This window comes from Meleagris gallopavo, chromosome 8 (genome assembly GCF_000146605.3).
Source record: "Meleagris gallopavo isolate NT-WF06-2002-E0010 breed Aviagen turkey brand Nicholas breeding stock chromosome 8, Turkey_5.1, whole genome shotgun sequence".
NCBI lineage: Eukaryota > Metazoa > Chordata > Aves > Galliformes > Phasianidae > Meleagris > Meleagris gallopavo.
The window spans coordinates 25173366-25194567 of NC_015018.2; the positions used below are offsets into that span (position 1 = coordinate 25173366).

At 40.3% G+C, this 21202-nt stretch overlaps 1 protein-coding gene across 2 annotated transcripts in view; it reads left to right on the forward strand.

Annotated features, from left to right (window-relative positions):
- ADD3 (adducin 3) overlaps positions 1-20289 on the forward strand; it is a 59865-nt gene extending 39576 nt beyond the window's left edge. Inside the window, exons 3-15 of one of the 2 annotated variants that reach the window (XM_003208167.3) lie at positions 6711-6849; positions 7642-7793; positions 7919-7999; positions 9282-9431; positions 10339-10482; positions 10571-10669; positions 11096-11278; positions 11516-11773; positions 12833-12952; positions 13827-13916; positions 15289-15412; positions 16598-16693; positions 17891-20289. In XM_003208167.3, coding sequence (XP_003208215.1) covers positions 6711-6849; positions 7642-7793; positions 7919-7999; positions 9282-9431; positions 10339-10482; positions 10571-10669; positions 11096-11278; positions 11516-11773; positions 12833-12952; positions 13827-13916; positions 15289-15412; positions 16598-16693; positions 17891-18189 — 1935 coding nt within the window. In that variant the 3' untranslated portion in view covers positions 18190-20289. The remainder of the gene's footprint in view (positions 1-6710; positions 6850-7641; positions 7794-7918; positions 8000-9281; positions 9432-10338; positions 10483-10570; positions 10670-11095; positions 11279-11515; positions 11774-12832; positions 12953-13826; positions 13917-15288; positions 15413-16597; positions 16694-17890) is intronic. The other variant, XM_003208166.3, reaches the window with a different exon arrangement.
- Positions 20290-21202: the final 913 nt, after the last annotated feature.

Consider the following 21202-nt stretch of genomic DNA (forward strand, 5'->3'; position numbering starts at 1 on the left):
ATATATAAAAAAACAGAAATAGCAGTGCCGTGGGTTATTTTAGTTGTCTGATTCTGCTGGCTGAAAAAAAAACAGTTGTCAACCAATACATACAAATGTTTCTTTGATTCTTAGAAGCTCCCATTTACACTGTCAGTTTATACTTACGCTAAATGGAATTAAATGAGTCAGAACTGTACCTCACCACTGAGTTTCAGAGAGCCTTTGTATGTGTAAGACAGGAGACTTTTGCATCTAAGCTGCTTGAGTTTGAGATGTGCGTTTGGAAGATGACTGCATGTATTTCTGGAAAATTAGTTTTATGGTATTAGAAATAGGTTGAACTAATTGTTTGATCAACAGCTTTGCCGAAGAAAGCTGCCTGGGCTTTAGGCAGTGTGCCTACCTAACCTTGCCCAAAGGAGCGGCTGGAGTGTTAGAAACAGTGAAATTCCTGCAGTGCCACATCCAGCTGAGCACGTGGCCCCTGCGAAACCATGAAATGCACATTGAGCTGCCATGTCTGTATATCTCACAGCTCGTGCAGGGAGGCAGAGCTTCCCTGTGTTTCATCCATGAGTCACAGGGGCGTTCGTGCTGTGGTGTGTGATGGCTCTGAGGAGATAGGCTGCTCCTTCCCCCTAGCTGTCCCCATCCAGCTTCCACACCAAGAGCTGTTTTCCATGCAAACTGGATGCTGTTCCAGCACAGAGAAATAAATCCCAGAGCTGAAGCTCTTTATTGAGCAATGCTGAGCATACACAGCTGAGTAACATAGTTTTTCATTCATCTGACAGTACAGTTTTTCCTTTGTCAGCGTTTTCTTGTCAAGTACTACATATGAAATTGGTAGTGACCTTTCCGCTTGAAAACTAGCTGCTTTGTGCTGGAACAGTGTCTGCTTTTGGAAAACCTCTCCTTGCAGTATGCCTCTTGGTCTCTGGTGGGCAGTGGCAGTTACGGTCCCATGAATTACAGCAGAACCAGGCTCTGGGGCTGCAGCTGTGCTTCCAGAAGTAGATTCCTGCCTCTCAGTGGGTTGGATCCTAAAATCACAGCCTTTCTCTTTATTGGTTTTACACAAATGCTATACGGTGGAAGCCCTGGTAAAAGCCACTCATTTGATGTGTGATAGTTGGGTTAAGCTGTTCTCCAGAAGAAGGGAATGCCAGTCAGGGGTTTTCAGAAGTCGAGGAAGGCTGTGTTAGCATGGGGGATGGTTATGTACAGATGTACAACAGGACACCCAGATCCTTCTCTGCAGAGCTCCTTTCCTTCACTCAGCCCCCTAACCTGTACAGATTCATGCACTTATTCCTCCCCGGGTGTAGGAGTCTACACTTGCCCTTGTTGAATCTCATCTGGTTCCTCTCTATCCAGCTCTCTAGCCTGTCCAGGTCTCACTCAATGGCAGCACAGCCTTCTGCTGTGTCAGCCACTCCTCCCAGCTTCGTATAATCAGCAAACTTGCTGAGGGTGCATTCTATCCCTTCATCCAGGTCACTGATGAAGCTGTTAGACAAGACCCCTGGCAAACACTGCTAGTCGCAGGCTTTCAACTAGATTTTGCAGTGTTGATGACAACCATCCAAGTTCTTCCGTCAGCCAGTTCTCAATCTGCCTCACTGTCTGCTCATCTATCTCACACTTTTTAGGCTTACCTATGAGGGAGACAATGTGAAAAGTCATGCTGAAATCAAGGTACACAACATCCACTGCTGTCCCCTCATCTACCCAGCTGGTCATGACATAGAAAGCTACCAGCCTGGTCAAGTGTGATTTCTTCTTGGTGAGACCATGTTGATTTCTCCTGATAACATTCTTCTCCACTTGCTTGGAAATGACATCCAGAGCAAGTTGTTCCATCACCTTTCCAGGAACAGAAGTGAGGCTGACTGGCCTGTAGTTTCCTAGCTCCTCCTCCTTGCCCTTTTTGAAGACTAGAGTGACATTGGCTATCCTCCAGCCTTCAGGCACCTCTCCTATTCTCCATGAGCTTTCAAAGAAAACAGAGCAGTTCAGCAATCACTTCTGCTTTCTCAGCACTCTTAGCTGCATCCCATGGGGCCCACGGATTTGTGTGCATAGAGTTTGCCTAGGCAATCTCTGACCAGATCCTCTTTGACAACAGGGAAGCCTTCCTCTGCCCAGACTCTCTCTCTTACCTCCAGGGCCTGGGATTCTTGAAAAGCAATCTTAGCAGTAAAGAGTGAAGCAAAGAGTTAATAGAAGTATGGAAATATACGTAGAGTCCTGTGTGGTGCTGAAGACTGCTGTCTGCTAAATATTATTGTTGTGCACTGGCATGTAGATAAATAGCATACTTCATTGTATTGTATCCATATTTCAACTTATTAACATCTGCTTTGCCATTCATTGCAAATCTGCCAATCTGATACTTGCCCTGGATTGTCCCAATTTTCTGATGTTCCTGGAACTACTTTTAAGGAAAGCTTGTTGTTCTGTTATCAACGACTTTGTTAAACCACAAATCCTTACTTGTAGTATCCCTAGTGTGTAAGAGACACTACTGCATTAACACTGGGTAAAAAAACTGAGATCAGAAGAATGAAAATAGTGCAGGCAGCAGAATAATAAAAATAAAATAAATCTTTCCATCAAAAGTTGTCCAAAATACATTACGCTATCTTTTTTTTCCTGTAATAGACATTCCTCAGAATAGTTAAAAAAAAAGTCTGGATACAACGAATAGCAATTTGCTGTGAATGTTTTTGCAGATCCTTTCTATAGTCCTTGTTGAATTGAGAGTGATTTAATGCAATGCAGATAACTGTTTTTCTCCATCTCCTCCCAAGCAAATACTGACATAAATTTCATGAATTCTGTCTTCCACATGGCCCCTCTGAGACTACAAATGTGCAATTTCCTTATATACAGATTATAAACAAGAGTAAAGGAGTATTTCAGCCTTCCCGAGTGTGAAATGGTAGAATTTTTGTGCAGGGGCCTCTTTCAGGAACATTTGAGGAGTAATTGAATGTCTTGGAATGGCAGAGTCTGAAAATAAGGGTTAGGGTTACTTGTGGATGAAATACATTGTCCACAAAGATGGTGAAGGGCCTGGAGCATCTCCCCTATGAAGAAAGGCTCAGTGAACTGGGTCTGTTTAGCCTTGAGAAAAGAAGACTGAGAGGAGACCTGATCCAGGTCTATAAATATCTAAGGTGTGGGGGGCAGAGTGGTGAGGCCAGTCTCTTTTCAGTGGTACATGGAGACAGGACAAGGGGAAATGGCCAGAAACTGCAGCATAGGAAGTTCCGCACAAATGTGCACAAGAACTTCTTTATGGTGAGGGTGACGGAGCACTGGAACGGGCTGCCCAGGGAGGTTGTGGAGTCTCCTTCTCTGGAGATATTCAAGACCCGTCTGGACACCTATTTTTGCAACCTGGTGTAGAGAACCTGCTTTGGTAGGGGGGTTGGACTCGATGGTCTCTGGAGGTCCCTTCCAACCCCTACGATTCTTTGATTCTGGCTGGTCTCTGAGAGCAGAGTAACAGTTGTGTTGTGAAGCTTAGGAATAGTGTGAAGCAAGCTGCCACAAAATCTCTTGTTGTGGATTGTTTTATTGTTCTGAAGCTTTCTGTAAGATCAGAAATACGATGTGCAAGGGCTAAGGAAGTTCCTCTGGTTATTGTACTCTTCCAGGCAGGTTGGTAAAACATACAGGTTGGACTTTGGCTCCTTTCTGTATGCAGCTGTGAGCAGTTCAGTCACCAAAATCCTTTTTTCTGGTTACATGAGATATCCGTATATCACACGTGTCTGAATGTGTGAGAATCATGGAATGGCTTGGGTTGGAAGGGGCCTCAAGGATTATGTAGTTCCAAACCCCTGCTGTGGGCAGAGTTGCCAACCACCACATCAGGCACTACATCAGGTTATTCACAGCCCCATCCAGTGCTGTGAGCCACTTTGGTTGCAGTACAGGAAATACCCAGGTTCCTTCCTGGCCTCAGCACCTCGTTCCAACTGACCCTAGCAATGCTGCGTGGCCTCCTGGGTTTTGGAGTTTGTGTCTCCGGCTTGTTCCCCTGAGACTCAGCCCTGCGTGTCAGACACTCAGAGTTGTGCTCCAGTCTTCACCAAGAATTGGGCACTGAGTATGTGAATAGCTACATGCTGCTGAGTGCTCTGCAAATCAGGCCCTGAGCAGACCAGGACCTCAGCACCGTCGCTGTTCTGTAAAAGCAGTGACAGTGCCCTGCTTCACCTTAAAGGCATGTTTTGGGGATTAGCAAGTTAATGCTTGTGAAGCATTTAGATTTACGGTAATTATCTGCCCCAGAGAAAATCTCGTCAGATAAATAATAATTGTCATCACAACAGGGTATGAACGGCATGCAGATAAAGCACAGGGCTATGTGCTGAGCTATGAAAAGAGGAAAAATACTGAATTTATTTTCTCTTGCGGACCAACCACTGTGTGTTAAATGAGGCATGGGGAAGAGACAAGTGTGGTGCAGTTAAAAGTTATGTGCATGGCAGTAAGAAACATGGCTGCACATCTGGCCTCCAGCACTGCAGGGTCTGTGGCCATGTTCAGGCTCCGGACTGAGGAAGGTGCTCACTGTGCTGAGAAAAAGGGTGGCTCCTGCTCTGCTGCTTGAGCACCCTGAGTCACCATTAACAGAGACCATCCTTGGAGCCGAATTGGCTGGGTGGGAGAAGCCTTCACAGTTACCTGCAGATAGTCAGAGGGGTAGGGGTGAGAGACACCAAGTGATGCTCACAGTGCTGAAGGAGCGATGCCGGGCTGTGCCATAACAAAGAATTTTCTTATTTTGTTCCATTAATCTTTCTTCAAAGTTTTCACTGTATTCCAGTCTTTGCTTTGCATTCCATTCCCTCCATTTGTATTGTTCACCTGTTTCTAACTCTTACGCCAGACCCTCACTTCTCTCTCCATACACTCCCTCACTGTATAACACTCCTTCTCCCAGGGAGTCCTTCTGTCTAGAGATCTACCTTCCTCCTACTGAGCTGTTTTATTCTTTGCCAAACCTCTTGCTATTCTTTCCTCCTTTCTCTACTGCTGTTAGTGCTGGTTATTTTCTCCAACCACTTGCTGTTTTCCCCAAACGTTTGTTTACCTTGCTAGCAATTATCCCCACATAATTACCTCCATTATTTACCCTTATGGGCTTCTAGTGCTGACACACCTCTTTCCTCCCAGTCCCCATTAGTTCATTTTTTCACTCAATTTCCCCTTTCTTCTCCTGTTTCCCCAACCTTTCCCTATGCTTGCTGAATAGATCTTACCTGCTGCAGACACTGAAGAGGAAAATCAGATTTTGTCTGTGTGTCTTAAGACCAGTAAGGGGCAGTTAATTATTTGGTGGGGATTCTACATGCACTCCATCTGCACCAAGAAATCCATACAGCAGTTTACCTCACAGTCACTCCACATGGCTTTATCTGTGGGGATCTGGCAAGTCTCAGGTGCATATGATCCCAGTGAGATTACTTTGGGAAAACACTACAGTGCCTGTGCTTGAAAATTAAATGTAGCTGTGGATGCCCATCTGAGAGGCCAAGTCAAGCAGAGTCCTGCAGATATTTTGGGGAGTGTGGTAGCAATACTTGGTTCAACAGCAGTCGTGGGTGTACGGGAATGTGATGGAACTGATGGGTTTCACCCAACTAAGACAATTGAATTAAAATTCAGTGAAGAAATTACACTGGCCTTGCAGAACTCTTTTCCTTTTTAATTGAGACTAAATAATTACTAAGGCAGGCAAACTGTAAGAAGCAATTACATAAAGGGAGTAGCCTGGAGTTATAATAGGAGTCAGTTGCATTGTACAGACACCAAATGTCTTTCTGGAATGAACCAGTAAGAGCATTCACCATACACCTTAGCTGGTGGTATGTGCAGCACTGTGTCCTGCGTGTTCAGACAAAAGCTAGAGGAATACTGCCAAAAAAATAATGAGAGGGTTAGGAAACAAAGCCACTAAGAAAAATTTGAAAGAACGGAATTTATTTAGTCTAGAAACGTCAAGACTGAAGTAGTCCTAAGACTGACACTTGTTATGAGTGGTGGTTCATCTCCCTTCTGGAAGGAACAGGCTTGGTTCACAGTGCTAAGTATATGAAATTTGATACAGTGAAAACCCTTCTTATAATGTATTTGGCATGAGTTTATCTTGTTGGGGTTGTGGACACTTTATACTGGGGAAAAAGGGAAGGGCTTTTCCCTCGAGGAGAAAGAAAGAAGTAGGCTTTCCTTCTAGATTTTGCATGTCTGCAATCCTACTTGAGCGTGGATGAACTCCAGTTTTCCATGTGTTTATAACTTTATCAAATTTGGATGGATTTTCAGAGGGATTACTGAATTTAAAAGAAAAATAGCCAGCACTAAAAGCAACACGTCCTGGTCAGGTTTGAAGTACTTCTTCAAAACTATGGCGAGCTCTTTAATTGTTGATACAGACATTTGCAGAAATATGTTTTACCTTGTCTTCTTCTTGGAAATGGTTAACCCTCTGTGACCAAACTTCTTTCCCCTCTAGCCCATAAATTGCCAATATTTAGCATGCAAAATTTAGATCAGATGATTAAAGTTTGGCAAGTTATAGGTACTAAAAACAAGGTCTAAGGGGAAGTGTCATGTAACATTAATAACAGGCAGATCTACCAGCCCCACCTATAACAATCTTATTTCTATCAAATCCAGGTTTCCTTGATGATTCTCAAATGTTTCCACAGGCTTTTAGAGAAGATCTGGAATGCCTTATTCAAGAACAGATGAAGAAAGGCAATAACCCAACTGGGCTGCTTGCATTACAGCAGATTGCTGATTACATTACAGCAAGCTCTTTTGCAGGTTTTTCCTCATCTTCACTCAGTAAGTTAAATGTGCTTTTGACTGCCCCTTTTTCTCTTTGTTTTTACTATTTCCAGTGATAATTTAATGTGAGCATAAACTAAGACATGACATTATTTTTCTACTTTTGCATATAAGTTGTAAAAATGGGGAATTGCCAGCCAAACTGAATCATTACCCAGATATCTCCCAGAGTTTAAAATAACTTTTAGAATGTGCTATAGTTACAAAAACGTTGCTGGGATGTTCCAGGGTTCCAAGTCCTGCAGGACCGAAGTTGGCCTAAGCACTGTGGGTGGATGTCTTGATATGGGAGCTTACAAGCCTGAGGCACTGTGGCAGTTGTTGGCATTCAGCATCTTTTGAGAACTGGTCTCAAAATGGCTCCTTAGAGTTCGTACAACAGACTAAGTGGAAAATAACAACAGAGAGCTCAGAGTGCCTTATCTCTATGTCTCTAGCCAGTCAAAGTTACCTGGGGATTTGGACAGGGTGATTAATCTCAAAGTGTGCATTCTCCTTCTATCGAAAACCCAAACCTTTTCTCTCTCCTGGCAGTAACTTTCCCTATAAGCAAAGGCAGTGTATCTCAGAGGGGTACTGTGCATTCATGAAGGGGAGAAACACCCCTTTGCAAGATGTTCATGCAAAGTCAAAACTAACAGAGGTTTCAGTAAAGTCCCAGCAGTGCAGATGCAGTCTAATAGTTGCTGGTGTTGCTCTGCTGACAATTTAAATATACTGCTTCTGGAAGATCACGACATAGCTGGGAGGTATTTAATTGATTGGCTGCCATCTTTTTCTGTTTTTCAGGCCATGGAATGATTACCCCCATCAATGATCTACCTGGAATAGATACCTCCTCGTTTGTTAAGGGAGAAAAACTTACTCGTTGCAAATTAGCCAGTTTATACAGACTGGCTGACTTGTTTGGTTGGGCACATCTGCCAAATGCCTACATCACTGTAAGTATTTCAGAGAATGAGAATATTGATTTGGGATCTTACCTGTTTAGTCACATTAATTTCCCCCAGATAATATAAATTCAGAAATAAGTCGGTAATCCATTTGTTTTTTCCCTCTGTTTCAGGTCAGAGTAAGCAAAGAACATGATCATATTTTAATCATTCCAAGAGGTCTGTCCTTTTCAGAAGCTTCAGCTTCCAATTTGGTATGTAATTCACCTGCATAGTAACCACCAAGGCTCAACCTATTTTCTGAAATACTTTTGTGGCTACTAAAATGGACTTAGCTGTAATCATACTGCTTGATTGTAGTTGCTTTTAATGTTTACCCACCCTATGCAAAGCTGATTAATTATTTAGATAGCAGCATCCTTTGTTCTGATTATTTATTTTTGGATATAACTTTGCTTTCTGTTGCTGTGTCTCCAACATCAATGCATGGAGCAAAGTTTTGTTCTCCTGTCTCCTGGAGCTTATTAAATAGCCTCAGTATAGCAGCAACCTTTTAGAACCTGACAATCTGGTAATTCTTATGAAATCACTCTGTAGGAGTAGTGTCGGTAGAATCAGTTCTTATCTTTATAAATGGGGAAGTAAAGTTGAATAATTTTCCCTGGTCCTTACAAAGGAATAGGGTAAAATTACAGGTTGGTATTTAGGATGCTGTAGCTGTAAAATGATGTGTCTTTTGATATGGATGCTGCCATATGTTCTTCATGTCAGTTCATATCTGTGAAGAAGCTATCTCCAGTTGGAAGAGGTGGCAGGGGTATTAGTTGGAAGACTGATAGGCCGATAGCCTTGCAGGAAATAGAAAACCAAAATAAAAACATGAGAACACTGCCTAATGTGCTCCTGTTGTTTTATGTTGATCCTGGAATTATTATTTTAATTTTTCTACAAATTTGTACATTCTCTGCACATTTAATATTCTTATTGAAAATTTATTGGCTGAATTTTTTTCATAGTCAAAGTTTAGAAAGTGTTAATAAAGTTGTTTTTAAAATGCCAAGAATTAGATTGCTTCCCTTAGAAAAGGCTAAGTAGTGACCTGTAGTTGTATGCAATTTCCATGAAAATATCAAAGGTGTCTTTTTTCTTTCTTGCGTGGTTGGAAGAGGCTTATATAAAAACGCTCACTGTGCTTACAGGTTGAACCAGATCTTTTCTCATAGTTGATTTCCATTCCAATTATGATTCTGGTTTGCAAATTGCTGAGACTTTCTTTTAAGCAAAAGGTCATCTTGACCAAAGAGGAGTGCATGGTGTACCAGGATTTTGTCTTTACTTCTTTCATGGTAGGGCTTCCAGGTGCTACTGATGTCTGCAGATGGCTTACTGACACACAGTTGGCTCTCCTTTTTTCATGCTCTAAGCCTGAAGAGCATGGGGAAAATTTGGTGTCAAGTAAGAAGGGGAGGGAAGTTCTCAAATAATTGCAATTGTTGCAGACTTCTTGAATGTTGTCCATTTGTTTGACTTTTCCAGATAAAGGTAAACATCCTGGGAGATGTAGTTGACCAGGGCAGTACAACTCTAAGCATCGACAGTGCAGGATTCAGTCCACATGTGGCCATCTATTCCACACGCCCTGATGTCAGATGTATAATACACATACATACCCCTGCAACAGCAGCTGTAAGTCTTCTTCCTCCTAGCTTCAAGAGTAAAAAAAAACCAGGTTAATCTTATGAACCTAGATCACCTTTCTGAAGCTGAACCATTGCTCGTGGTGGTTTTAGTTTTGTTTGTAACACAGCTCCACACTGTTGTTTTTCTCTTTAAAATAAAACTCTGCTGTGAAATCAGGGAACTAAGAGGGCGGGGCTACTGCAATGAAATGAATGGTAATTAACTGATGCTTAGATATGATTGTGCTCAGGCTGAAGAAACTAAAGATAGTTATCCAGGCTTCATTTATAGTATCTCTGACCATATAATTTGCTGTATGCATCATCATTTATATTACACAACTCCGTTTTAACTGGCTTAATTAGTAGTTGTGCTCAGTTTGGATTTACTCCACTACTGAAAAATCACAATTAAAATATGATTATATATAAAATATAAGTAAGTATATAAAATATAAGTTAAAATGGTTCATACAACAGTTACAGAAATGTAAGAAGACTTGAAATCATTGATTTGAGATAAATAGGTAAATACATATGTAAATATTCCTTGACAACAGACAAATAAAGGAATGGCTAGCTGCTTTTACACACGTTCTTTGAAATTATAAGTGTGGGAAAGAAGGAAAAAACGTTTAGTCTGCTTGTGTTGAAAATTAAACACGAATAAAATTTACAGAAACTCATCATTTGTCTTTTCCTATCATCAATCTGTCCTAAGGTTGTATAGCAGCAGTTCTGTCACTCTCTTGTAGCTCAGAGTAGTGAAAGCCTGAAGATACTATTTCTCAACTCTCTATGCAGTGTCTCTTTTTCTGGCAAAGTTACAGTTTATTGAGAGTTGCGTGTTATGTTGTGGGTTTTAAGAGTTTAATTTTTTCCCTAATGATCAATATATCTTTTTCTTGAAATAGGTTTCGTCTATGAAGTGCGGCATCCTTCCAATATCACAGGAGGCACTGATTCTGGGAGATGTTGCTTATTACAACTACCAGGGTTCTCTTGATGATCAGGAAGAGAGAATTCAGCTTCAGAAAGTACTTGGACCCAGCTGCAAGGTATTCAGCCTCATTCAAGCCTCCCAAAGGCAATTTTCATGTCCTGTGACAGTTTCTACCATTTAACATTAGTGTCTTCATTTACCAGGTATTAGTCTTGAGAAACCATGGTGTGGTAGCTCTAGGAGAGACACTGGAAGAAGCGTTCCACTATATTTTCAATGTGCAACTGGCCTGTGAAACACAGGTGAGCAAGAATACATAACTGTCCTCATCTTCGATAACTCTTAAGCCCATCCCCAGAACTTCATCACTTTGCTTTTATGTGTTCGGTGGGGAGGAGTGAATAGCACTCCCTCACCCTGACATTTCATTGCTCATTCATTTTGAAATGCGTATAAAAATGAATGATGTTTAATACTGTGATGGAAAAAGACTTTCTTAGGGTACTCTGAGTGGTTGTGTTTGACTTCACTCCTTTTAAAGTGTGGTGATTAGCATACATTATCATCCTTTCAGTAGGAATCACCTGCTGTATATTGTAATACATATTCTCACAGAAGTTAGCCTGAGAAATATTGCAGCAGGCATTTGTGTTTCTCTTGTTTATTTAGAAAAGCAAAGAATCCAAAAGCATTTCTGCAAGTGAAATAACACTCATTGATGTCTTCAGGTTCATGCATTAGCTGGAGCAGGTGGGATAGACAATCTCCTACTGCTGGATCTGCAGAAGTTCAAGCCTTTCACGCATGGTGTGGCAGCAGGTGGTGGAGGAGGAGTTAATACGGCTTCACAGCAAAAATGGAAAGTAGGGGAGCAGGAGTTTGAAGCACTCATGCGGATGCTGGACAACCTGGTGAGAACACACTCGTGGCAACATCTGGGCAGCCTCTGTAAGCCTCCAAGTGTAGGATCAGCTGCTGTGATTCTTTCTGGTTTCTTTGTGAGTTTGAAAATGAAGGTAGAACAACTTCTCAACCCAAGGCATATAGGACAGCACAAAAAAACCTGATTACTTCTTCAGTTACTTCTTCAAATTTCTTAAATTTTCTATTTCTTAAATTGTCATTATTTTCTTTTTCCTTCTCCATAGGGATACAGAACTGGCTATGCTTACAGACAACCCTTAGTCAGGGAAAAGCCCAGACATAAGAGTGACGTTGAGATCCCAGCCACTGTGACTGCCTTTTCCTTTGAAGACGATGCAGTCCCGCTCTCCCCGCTGAAATTCCTGGCACAGAGACAGCAGAGGGAAAAGACAAGATGGCTGAACTCCCCAAACACGTACTTGAAAGTAAATGTGCCTGAGGAGTCCTGGAATGGGGAAGCAAGTCCCAGGACCAAGATCACGGTGGGCCAATACCTTAGGACAGTTGTTCTGGTTTTATACTGCTTGGGAGAAAGCAGACTGCACATAGCTCTTTTCAAGACCTCTTTAACAGGATTAGCAAATCAGTTAAGGAAGCGGGAGGAAATAGGTTTGTGGAAGGTTTAGTGACATCAGTACTAATGGCCCTCAATGATTTGGGCATTGCCTTTCTTTGGAAGAGCAACAGTTTATGTTACGAAATAAAGAATTATTTTGCCTTTGCACTGAGCTCCTCCAATTCCTAAGACAGAAAATAATTTTTCTGCTGTATGTTTTTATGTCTCAAACTATCCACTAAATATAGAAGGATTTTAAATCACCTGTAGGTTGCTCTCATCTCTACAAGGTCTGATTTGCCACTGACTGTCCTTTTCCTGTTTGTGAGCCTGCTAAAAACAGGCTCTGAAAGAGTATGCTCTTGTTACTACTCATGGTGATTGAGCCTTTTCCTCCTGCTTGCACTGTTTCCAGCCTGGAGAGCAGTGCCTATTTTGCAGGGCTGAGGAGCACATTATTTGCTGTCCTGCTCCCAGTTGCACAGCACAACCGTAAAGCATCAGCTCCTCCTGCTGGCAGGCTAGCAAGCTTCTGCACTTGTGTTTGGGAGAAATATCCTCAACAAGATATGAAACCTTGCTTCAGAGGAATAAAGCTCCAGAATGTGTGATTAGCAGAGGTGGAAGGTGAATGAGGAAATGAGAGAGGATGGATGAGCTCTGGAACCAGCAGATCAATGTGCTAGTGGATAGGAGGCATGATGCTTCCTGAATGCAGCTTCATTGGTAGGCAGTTAGCACTGTGTTTTACAGGAGTGTCTTTTGGTGTTTATTAAAAGTGATCTGGGTGGTACATGCTCAAGGCAACTTAGATTCCCTTGGGCAAGCATACAAACTTGTGAGGATCTGGGGGTATTCTACGGATGTCATGTGAAATTGAAAATAGAATCAGGAAGGCTCCTCTTTACTTCTCCTCTTTAGCCATAAAACAGCACTGAGAAATGTCCCTCCCCATCATGCTATGCAATTCTTTTTTTCTTTTAAGTGGATGAAAGCTGACGACTCTTCCAAGACTAGTGGAGGAACACCAATCAAAATAGAAGATCCAAACCAGTTTGTTCCTTTAAATACAAACCCCAGTGAAGTGCTGGAGAAGAGAAATAAGGTAAAAGATGCATAATGAGTAAGACTGTACCATTTCTATATATAGTTATATGTTAAATAATGTGTAACAGTAAACTAACATTTTCAAGTGTTCTGTTTTTTAGTAAGAAGTTTCTGATGCGATTTTGGCACTAAAAAGCATGTATTTAAACATGTGATACACATGAATTCTGCTTATGTATATGCTACATACATATACATTTTGAATGCAGTATTTTGGTGAATGATGACCATTAACTCTGGAAATGATAGATTGGAAATGGTAGTCCCCATCATTTAACATTATATTTAGTGGATAATTAGGTGCCAGCATGAACCAAATTGCTGTAAATCAAATACAGCACAATTCAGTCTCACATGAGCTCTGCTCTGTGCTAATTCTTCTAGCATGTATTAAACTGGAGTAACTCTGGCCCACTTCACTCTCTTTTGGCAATAGAAAGGAAAAGAAAAAAAGAAAAGAACATGAAAGATTGTTGGACCTCTCTGTAATCACAGATATCTCTCTGCTTTTCCCTTCCAGCACATAAGGCGCTGACTGTTAGGCTGACCAAATACTCCACCCGGGGCTTTACTGTACTAGCAGATATTTGGGACGCTTTCCATGTGATTACAGAATCTTTTATTTCTTGGAAAGCACCGTATCAGTATCTGTGGGGATTGAACTGGAGTCAGAAGGAGCAACTCCCTTCCTTAGGGCTGGCAAGGCATCTTGTAGTCATCCAGAGATTAATGTTACAAGTTCCACACAATGATTTTAAGATTCTCTGAATTCACTGTCTCAATAGTTAGTTGACTCCCATTTTTCTACTGTGTAATGTTTTTATCCGATCTATTTTTCTGTTTATATTTATGTTTGGTCTGTCTCTCTATAGATTCGGGAGCAAAATCGATATGATCTGAAGACAGCAGGACCACAGTCTCAGCTGCTTGCTGGGATCGTTGTGGATAAAAAGCCAAGTCCAGTGAGTAGGGCATAATTCACTGATTTATGTGTATTTGGGTTATTTTGCCTTGCTTTCTTTCAAGCTTCACTTCTGGGCCGTTTTCTTTCTATACTTCGTTAGAACTGGTAATTTTAATGCCGAGTTTTGAATGTGTAATGTGTTTTATTCATGCAGATGGATGTTTTTTTATCTCAGAGGTTTAAAATATTAGTTTCAGATGGAGGTATGCATGGTAGGCATACCTGTCTTTAATATTGTAGTGGGAGCCTTCTCTTAGACCATTGAAGCTGAAGAATGACGGACTTTGCATTGCACAGTGCCAAAAATAACTTCTCATTGTTCTGTGGAACTCACTGCTAAAGAAAATCATTTAAGGCTCAGAAATGACATGAATTTAAAAGGTGGGATGGGACCATGCAGAAGACAGCTGTCATTGGAAACAGGCTTCTAATGGAGTGAGAGCGAGCGAGGGTTTCTGGTTTCTTACCAGTCTTGTCTTGAATAGAATATAGTTAATTCTGGTTAATATGGATATCTCTGATAAGGTATGTAACAAACCACGTTGAACTAGAGTTGGCATTCAATAATTTTAAGTTTCTCACCATTCATGAGTTACTGCATAGAATTGTTAGAATTGAAGGGACCCTTAAAGACCATCTGGTCCAACTCCCCTTCAGTGAACAGGGACATCTGTGTCTCCATCAGGTGCTCAGAGCCCCTCCATTCTGACCTTGGGCATCTCTAGGGACGGTGTGTCCACCGCCTCTCTAGGCAACCATCTATTTCTTCATTTTGGCTTCCAGTATTCTTTTGCAATACAGAGTCTGCATGTTTATTTCAGTCAAAGAGAATATTTTCCAGATTAGCTGTCTCTCAATATGAGTATAATTTTGTAATTATAAGTTTAATCTTAGAAGATGTCTTTCAGTTAGGTTCCTAAACTGTAGCATGAGCACAGCAACTTTCCCACAGAAACATCCTAGAATACTTGAAGCATTTGCAAAAAAAAATATAGGGAGTGTTACATTTGAATCCCTGTTGTTGAAAGATTTTCGCTTCTGAAGAGAATCTAAGTCCCAGAACAGTAAGCTGTTGAGGTAGATGTCTCCTTTGAAGCTGTTCCCCCTCATTCAAAACAAAAAACAAACAAATAAAAAACCCCACTCAAATAGCGATTGTGCCACTGTAAATGAATTGTAATTTATAGTTACAGTGATGAATGTTTGTTACTGTGTAAATGTCCATTAAATGGTGACTTTGGCCTTGCTGTTTTTGGGTTTTTTTTTCTTCTGTATTCCCTCTCTTTAGGTTTGGAGTCATCATACTCTTTGCCATGTGCATGCTGCTTGCTTTCTTTTTAACTTTAATTTTTTAATTTTCTTTCTCCTAGCCAATGCAATTTGAAGATGATGAGCATGCACCACCAGCACCACCCAACCCATTCAGCCATCTCACAGAAAAGGAACTGGAAGAGTACAAGAAAACAATTGAGCGCAAGCAGCTAGGGCTGGAAGGTCAGTGGTTGGGGTTTACATTTCTATCATCAGTTCATTTATATTTCATATTACTGTTAAAATGTAACAATCATTCCTTGAGGAAATGGTATTGTTTTTTTTTTCTTTATTTAATTTAATTCATGTTAAAATTAAAGCAATGAAAGAAAAAAACATGCTGTAACATAATGACCTTTTTCATAAATCTGTACAATAAGTTAGGATGGAAGAGCCCATCATTCAGTCTGCCCTCCTTGAAGTTAATTTCAGAGTTGGATTGCACTGCTGAGGGCCATGTCCAGCTGAGCGGTGACCACCTGTGATGATGATTGTAAACTAGTCTGTAACCCTCTGCACTTGCAGAAGTTCTGTTATCTAAATGATATGTGATGAATAGTTGACTCTCTGAAAAATGATTTTTTGCCACTTAATTATGAAAAATGTGACAAGGTAGAAGAAAATCTTTGTTATCTCGAGGTTTGTTTTGTGCCTGTTCAAGTGTCAGTATTCACAGGAAAAACCCACTGAGCTCTCCCTGAGAACAAAAATATGCTGTGCTGCTTCACATTTGGTGCAGCCCTGTCAATAGATTCTCTGCTTTCTGACCTTCAAATTCCAGTGCTTTTTGAGCTTGTGTTTGTAATTTATTACCTCCAGAAGTTTTGCAAGATGTTTGATCTTTGCTTCTTTAATTTTTCCTTTATTCTCCCAGTGTGCAAGACTCATTTGCTTTCACTTTTTACATCTTTTATCCAGGACTGCTATTGTGCAGGAAATTACTAATTCATTGTTGGTTTTTCTTTTTTGACAGTATCACTTACTATGCATTTTTCTTCATTAGTATTGTGTAATAAATCAATTTTGCTATATACCACTTTGGGATATAGTTTGGTAGCCTATTCTGTCAACAGCGTGTGTGGCTTAAGGCTAGATAAAACCACGGGGCATGCTATGTGAAATACAATGGAATGCAAACCTTCCCTCTTTTTTGTGCTTTCTACTAATGAACTAATATAAGAAGATTGTTAGCAAATGAAATGTGTAAATCTATCATTCTACGTAATTTAAACTGTGCACTGTAACTTCTTAATGTTGTCAGCATAAAGAGCACAATGCTAGCAGAGCTGTAAATCTTGTACCACTTGTACTGACATGCTTGCTTTGTTTTACTTCTGCATGGCTACTAATCAAACTCTTGTCCTACAGATGCTGAACAGGAATTATTCTCAGATGACGGTTCATCTGTGTCACAAATTCAGTCACAAACTCAGTCCCCGCAAAATGTCCCAGAAAAATTAGAAGGTATTCTGTATAGTTTCTCTAAAATGCTGATGGCTCTCATAACCTGAGTCATCTGCTTTGTTGCTGAGTTCCTTATGCTTCTATGTCATTGAATAAGTAAAAAAGAGCCCTGTTTTCCCAAAGTCTGGGGGGGGGCCTCTATCCAGTAAATTGCCTTTCCCAAGTTTTTCTGATACATAACTCTCACAAATGGAAAACAACATGGGACGTACTGAACTTTACTTAATAATGAGGAGGAGGAAATAGATGTGTTTTGGTTTTGGTTGTGAGCCTCTAAAAGATGTGAAGCTTTTGGAGAGGGTCCAGAGGAGGGCCACGAAGATGATCTAAGGGTTGGAGCACTTTTCCTGCAAAGACAAACTGAAGGAACTGGGTTTGTTCAGCCTGGAAAAGAGAAGGCTATGGGGAGACCTCATTGCAGCCTTCCATTATTTAGGGGGAGTTTATAAACATGAGGGAAATCAACTTTTTATGCAGGTAGATAGTGATAGGACAAGGGGGAACAGTTTTAAACTGAAGGAGGGGATATTTAGATTAGATGTTTTTTTACTGAGAGAGTGGTGAGGAACTGGAACAGGCTGCCCAGACAGGTTGTGGGTGCCCCATCCCTGAAGGTGTTTAAGGACAGGATGGATGGGGCCATGGGCAGTCTGATCTAGAACCTGATCTAGCAGCTGGCAGCCCTGCCTGTGGCAGGAGAGTGGAACTTGATGATCCATGGAGTCCCTTCCAACCCAAGCCATTCTATGGTTAAGGTCAGATTTTTGCCTAAGGCTTTTCCAGAAAGGTCTAAGAAGGCACTTGGGAAGGGCAGTGTTCCAAAGATTTCTACATGGAATGATGACACTTTTGTAAACCTGTCTCTGGAGTAAAATGTAATTCCAAGTATATGCTTGATACTGTATATCCGTATATTGTTTGTGTAATATGCTGTATACAGCTTCAGCTGCATATGCACTTGTAGAGGTGAGTTTAGCTTCCTTAGTCCAGTATCTTGTAGTAACATTTTAGGTCTGTTTACAACAGGTAGATAAAGGAGAAAAGCCAACATCTTAGCATTGTGGATTTCATTCTTTGGATTGCAATCCAGATTCTCATCTTTGTTTCAAGCTTGGGGTTGGCTTTTTGTTGTTGTTGTCTGGGGTTTTTTTTACGTGATATCACACCTAAGTGACAGTAAAATTATCTGTTCTCTAGAAAATCACGAGGATCTCTATACCCAGAATGCCAACCTAATATCTGCAGAGCTACCTGTGGTCGTGGTGAACGGCAAGGAAGATGCACACGATGTGGAAGAAGACCTCACTAAGAGGGTCAGTCAGTTAACCACTAGTACTGTGGAGAGCGTAGAGATTACCATTAAAAGCTCTGAAAAGATAGAAGAGGCCCTGTCCCCTGAAGGGTCACCTTCCAAATCCCCGTCAAAGAAGAAGAAGAAATTCCGCACCCCGTCTTTCCTGAAGAAGAATAAAAAGAAAGAGAAAGTGGAAGTGTAAGTGCAGCTCTGTTGGGAGGAGGTGGTGCACATTTTAAACGTTTAAGTTGACCATTAACAGAGTAGTGTTAGGGGTGTGCAGTAACTGGACTTTTAACCTAAACAAAGAGGAACTGGAAAAGGTTTTGCTTTAAACAAAACAGAAACAAACAAACAAAAATAATAAAAAAAAGACTTTCATATTAAGTGAAAATTAATTCATCTCTCACTTACCTGAGTCCGAATCCGCTATGAGGGTTTGAAACATTTCATGTTTCATGTTAAACTACACTGGCAGGTGCTCAAATACCATCATAGCGAGATGAAATACCATCACAGTATGCAGCAACAAGTTCTGCCCGGGGTATTTTGCAGACCTTGACATTTTCAGTACAGTAAAGTCTTTATTAAAGTTATTGTTGGGTGATCACATAACTTTCTTTTTTAAAAAAAAAAACAACTGCTGTCTGAATTGGTAACCAGATCATACCTTTTTGTATTGTGATTTTTGACCATATATCTTATGTTTCTGTACCCCTGCTTGGGTGGGTGCATATTAACAGCACACCTTTAAATCTTTTTTAAGATTAGATCATATAGAAATACTATACACTGGCACATAACACTAGGGGGAAAACTGTGTAAGAGAAAGTTTATTTGGAATTATTCAAAATGTCAGAGAGCTCCATTCATTGACAACTTCTTTGCCAAATATTTCATTTTAGTGAAATATAATTTTTGAAGACTTCTTTTTTATTCTGTCTGTCGGGGGGAGGGGGAGACCCTTATTTTTCAAGAAGGGGGATTTTATACACGTAACATTGATAATTTAGTTTAACTGCAAAACAAAAAGAAGATTTTATATGTTCAAATGTTTGTATACCATTCAGTATAAAAATATTATAGGCATGTGAACCAGGCATTAAATAGTAGAGTGTATTTAAGAACGCTTGGTTTAGAGTATACTTAAATATAATTCAGGAATCCAGGAACTTAGAAATTAGAAGACAAAAATGTATAACATTGAGCTGGATTCAAGTTTAAAATTTACTGTGTTGGGTTTTTTCCTCATGGTATTGCTAATGAATGAAGAAAAATAATCTCTTAACGTAACCAAATGAAGGAAACAAAGCTGTTAAAAGGGAAGTGAAACAGTGAGAAAATAGGAGGAGACAAAGAAAGTAAAAGTTTGGTGATTATTTTTTTAAATATATGATATGGATTGTGGGATATTTTTATTAAATCAGCAAAGTGACATTTCCATATTAGAAGTTTTAAATAATTTGTGTGGATTCATGCAGAGTGCAACACTTGTTGTTGTTTTTTTCCTCACTTTTGTTTGAATTGCAAAAGGGTCTCATGAATGTGTGTTGTCCTTTGGATGAACCCAGAACAAACCAGAGCCTCGTGCCATGGGTAGGGTGGTACTGCCACTTGCTCATTTTTACTGATATTGTCATTTTATTACTTTTACTGTATTGTAAATACAAACTAAACATAGAAATTAACATAGGTTTTTCTTCGCTGTGTCAAACGTCTGTAAATCAGTCATCGCAATAGGAAGTGCATTTTAAAGATCCATGTGATTCCCAAATTACCAGTTGAAATATTATACAATATATAATTGTTAAATATGGCTGGAGAGTGGTTTGGCATGCACAAATGTTGATATAGCATGTTCGGGGGCTGGTTAGCTTTGACTGTGTAAGTGTGATAATGCAGTGTTGGAATGGATCCTGGAAACAATTTTCTAGCTATCACTAAATACTGGAATCAGTGTTTTTAATCATAGTAGAAACTTTCAGTTGCTTACTTTGTTTTTTATGTTCTACATTATTTGTGTTGTATTACAACATATGTAGAGACAGTAACCTGTGAACTACGCTTTTCATAACTTTTTTAAAAATATATCTAAATGAATGCAATGTGCATAAATATTTTTTAAAATGCAACCGTGAACTATTTGCACCTTTTGCTAATGCCTCTATTTACTTGCTTTGGCATAAAGAATGAGCCAGCCAACTCTTGTGTCCTGTGGAAAATATATAAATGTTATCTGAAATTGCTCATAGATGTAATGCTAATTAATGTTAAATCACAAATAAACAGTATTTTAAATAGATGTGTTTTGTAAAGCAGCCGTTTGTTTATACAGTGCTGGTGCATCTCTTGCTTGTAGAAAGATGCTTTGGTTACGTACGTTACTGCTACAGAATTTATTCTGAAGATGGGTTTTCTTGGGTTTATTCTGAAAACTATGGAGGAAAATTGGCTGGTCTTACTAGAGAGCTGTTGTTTTCTGTCTTAGATCCTGGAGATGAAGGAGAAGGGGCTTTTGGTAAACAGCGTGGCATTGTCAGGCAAGGGTCTGAACCCCAGGCGTGCTGGTGCTGCCACTTCTCCTCGTGCTTTGTCTGTCTGGCTGCTTCCTAAGCACGAGCTTAAGCTTGACAGCCTCAGAAGCAGGGCTCAGGTGGTTTATGTGATGTGTCAGGGAAATACCTTGTTTAAATTACTGTTTCCTTCATGTTAGCAAGGGAAATAAAATGTTTTGTAGGATATCTCTTCTTTCAATGCTATTCAAATGCACCTGTGTCAAGCCCTGCCAGAATATGGTGCACCTCGGTGCCTCTGAGGCAGCAGAATTTGAAGTGCTAAACATTTACATTTATACGAACAACGTGAAACATCTTTAAGGACCTCAACAAATTTTTGTTTTCATTGTCTGTCCACAAATCAGCCTTTTGTTTGCTTGCAAGAAAGCCAAGCTCCAGTCCTCTGCGTCTGGTGACAGTTGCGTGAACTTGGTCTTCCCATGGGGGAGGATAATTCTGGTTCAGCATTTTAAATAAATCTGAAGAGTCAAGTAACTTTTTTTACTACTGTTCGTCTCCGGGAGTATCTACAGTCTGCTTAGTGCTGCGTTTACACGGAGATGGATGCAGTTCTAACACAGAGCAGCTTACACTGCGGGGCTTAGCATGTCTGAAATCTTCTCTGAGCTTTCATCGTTCCCAAGAGTCTATAAACCACAA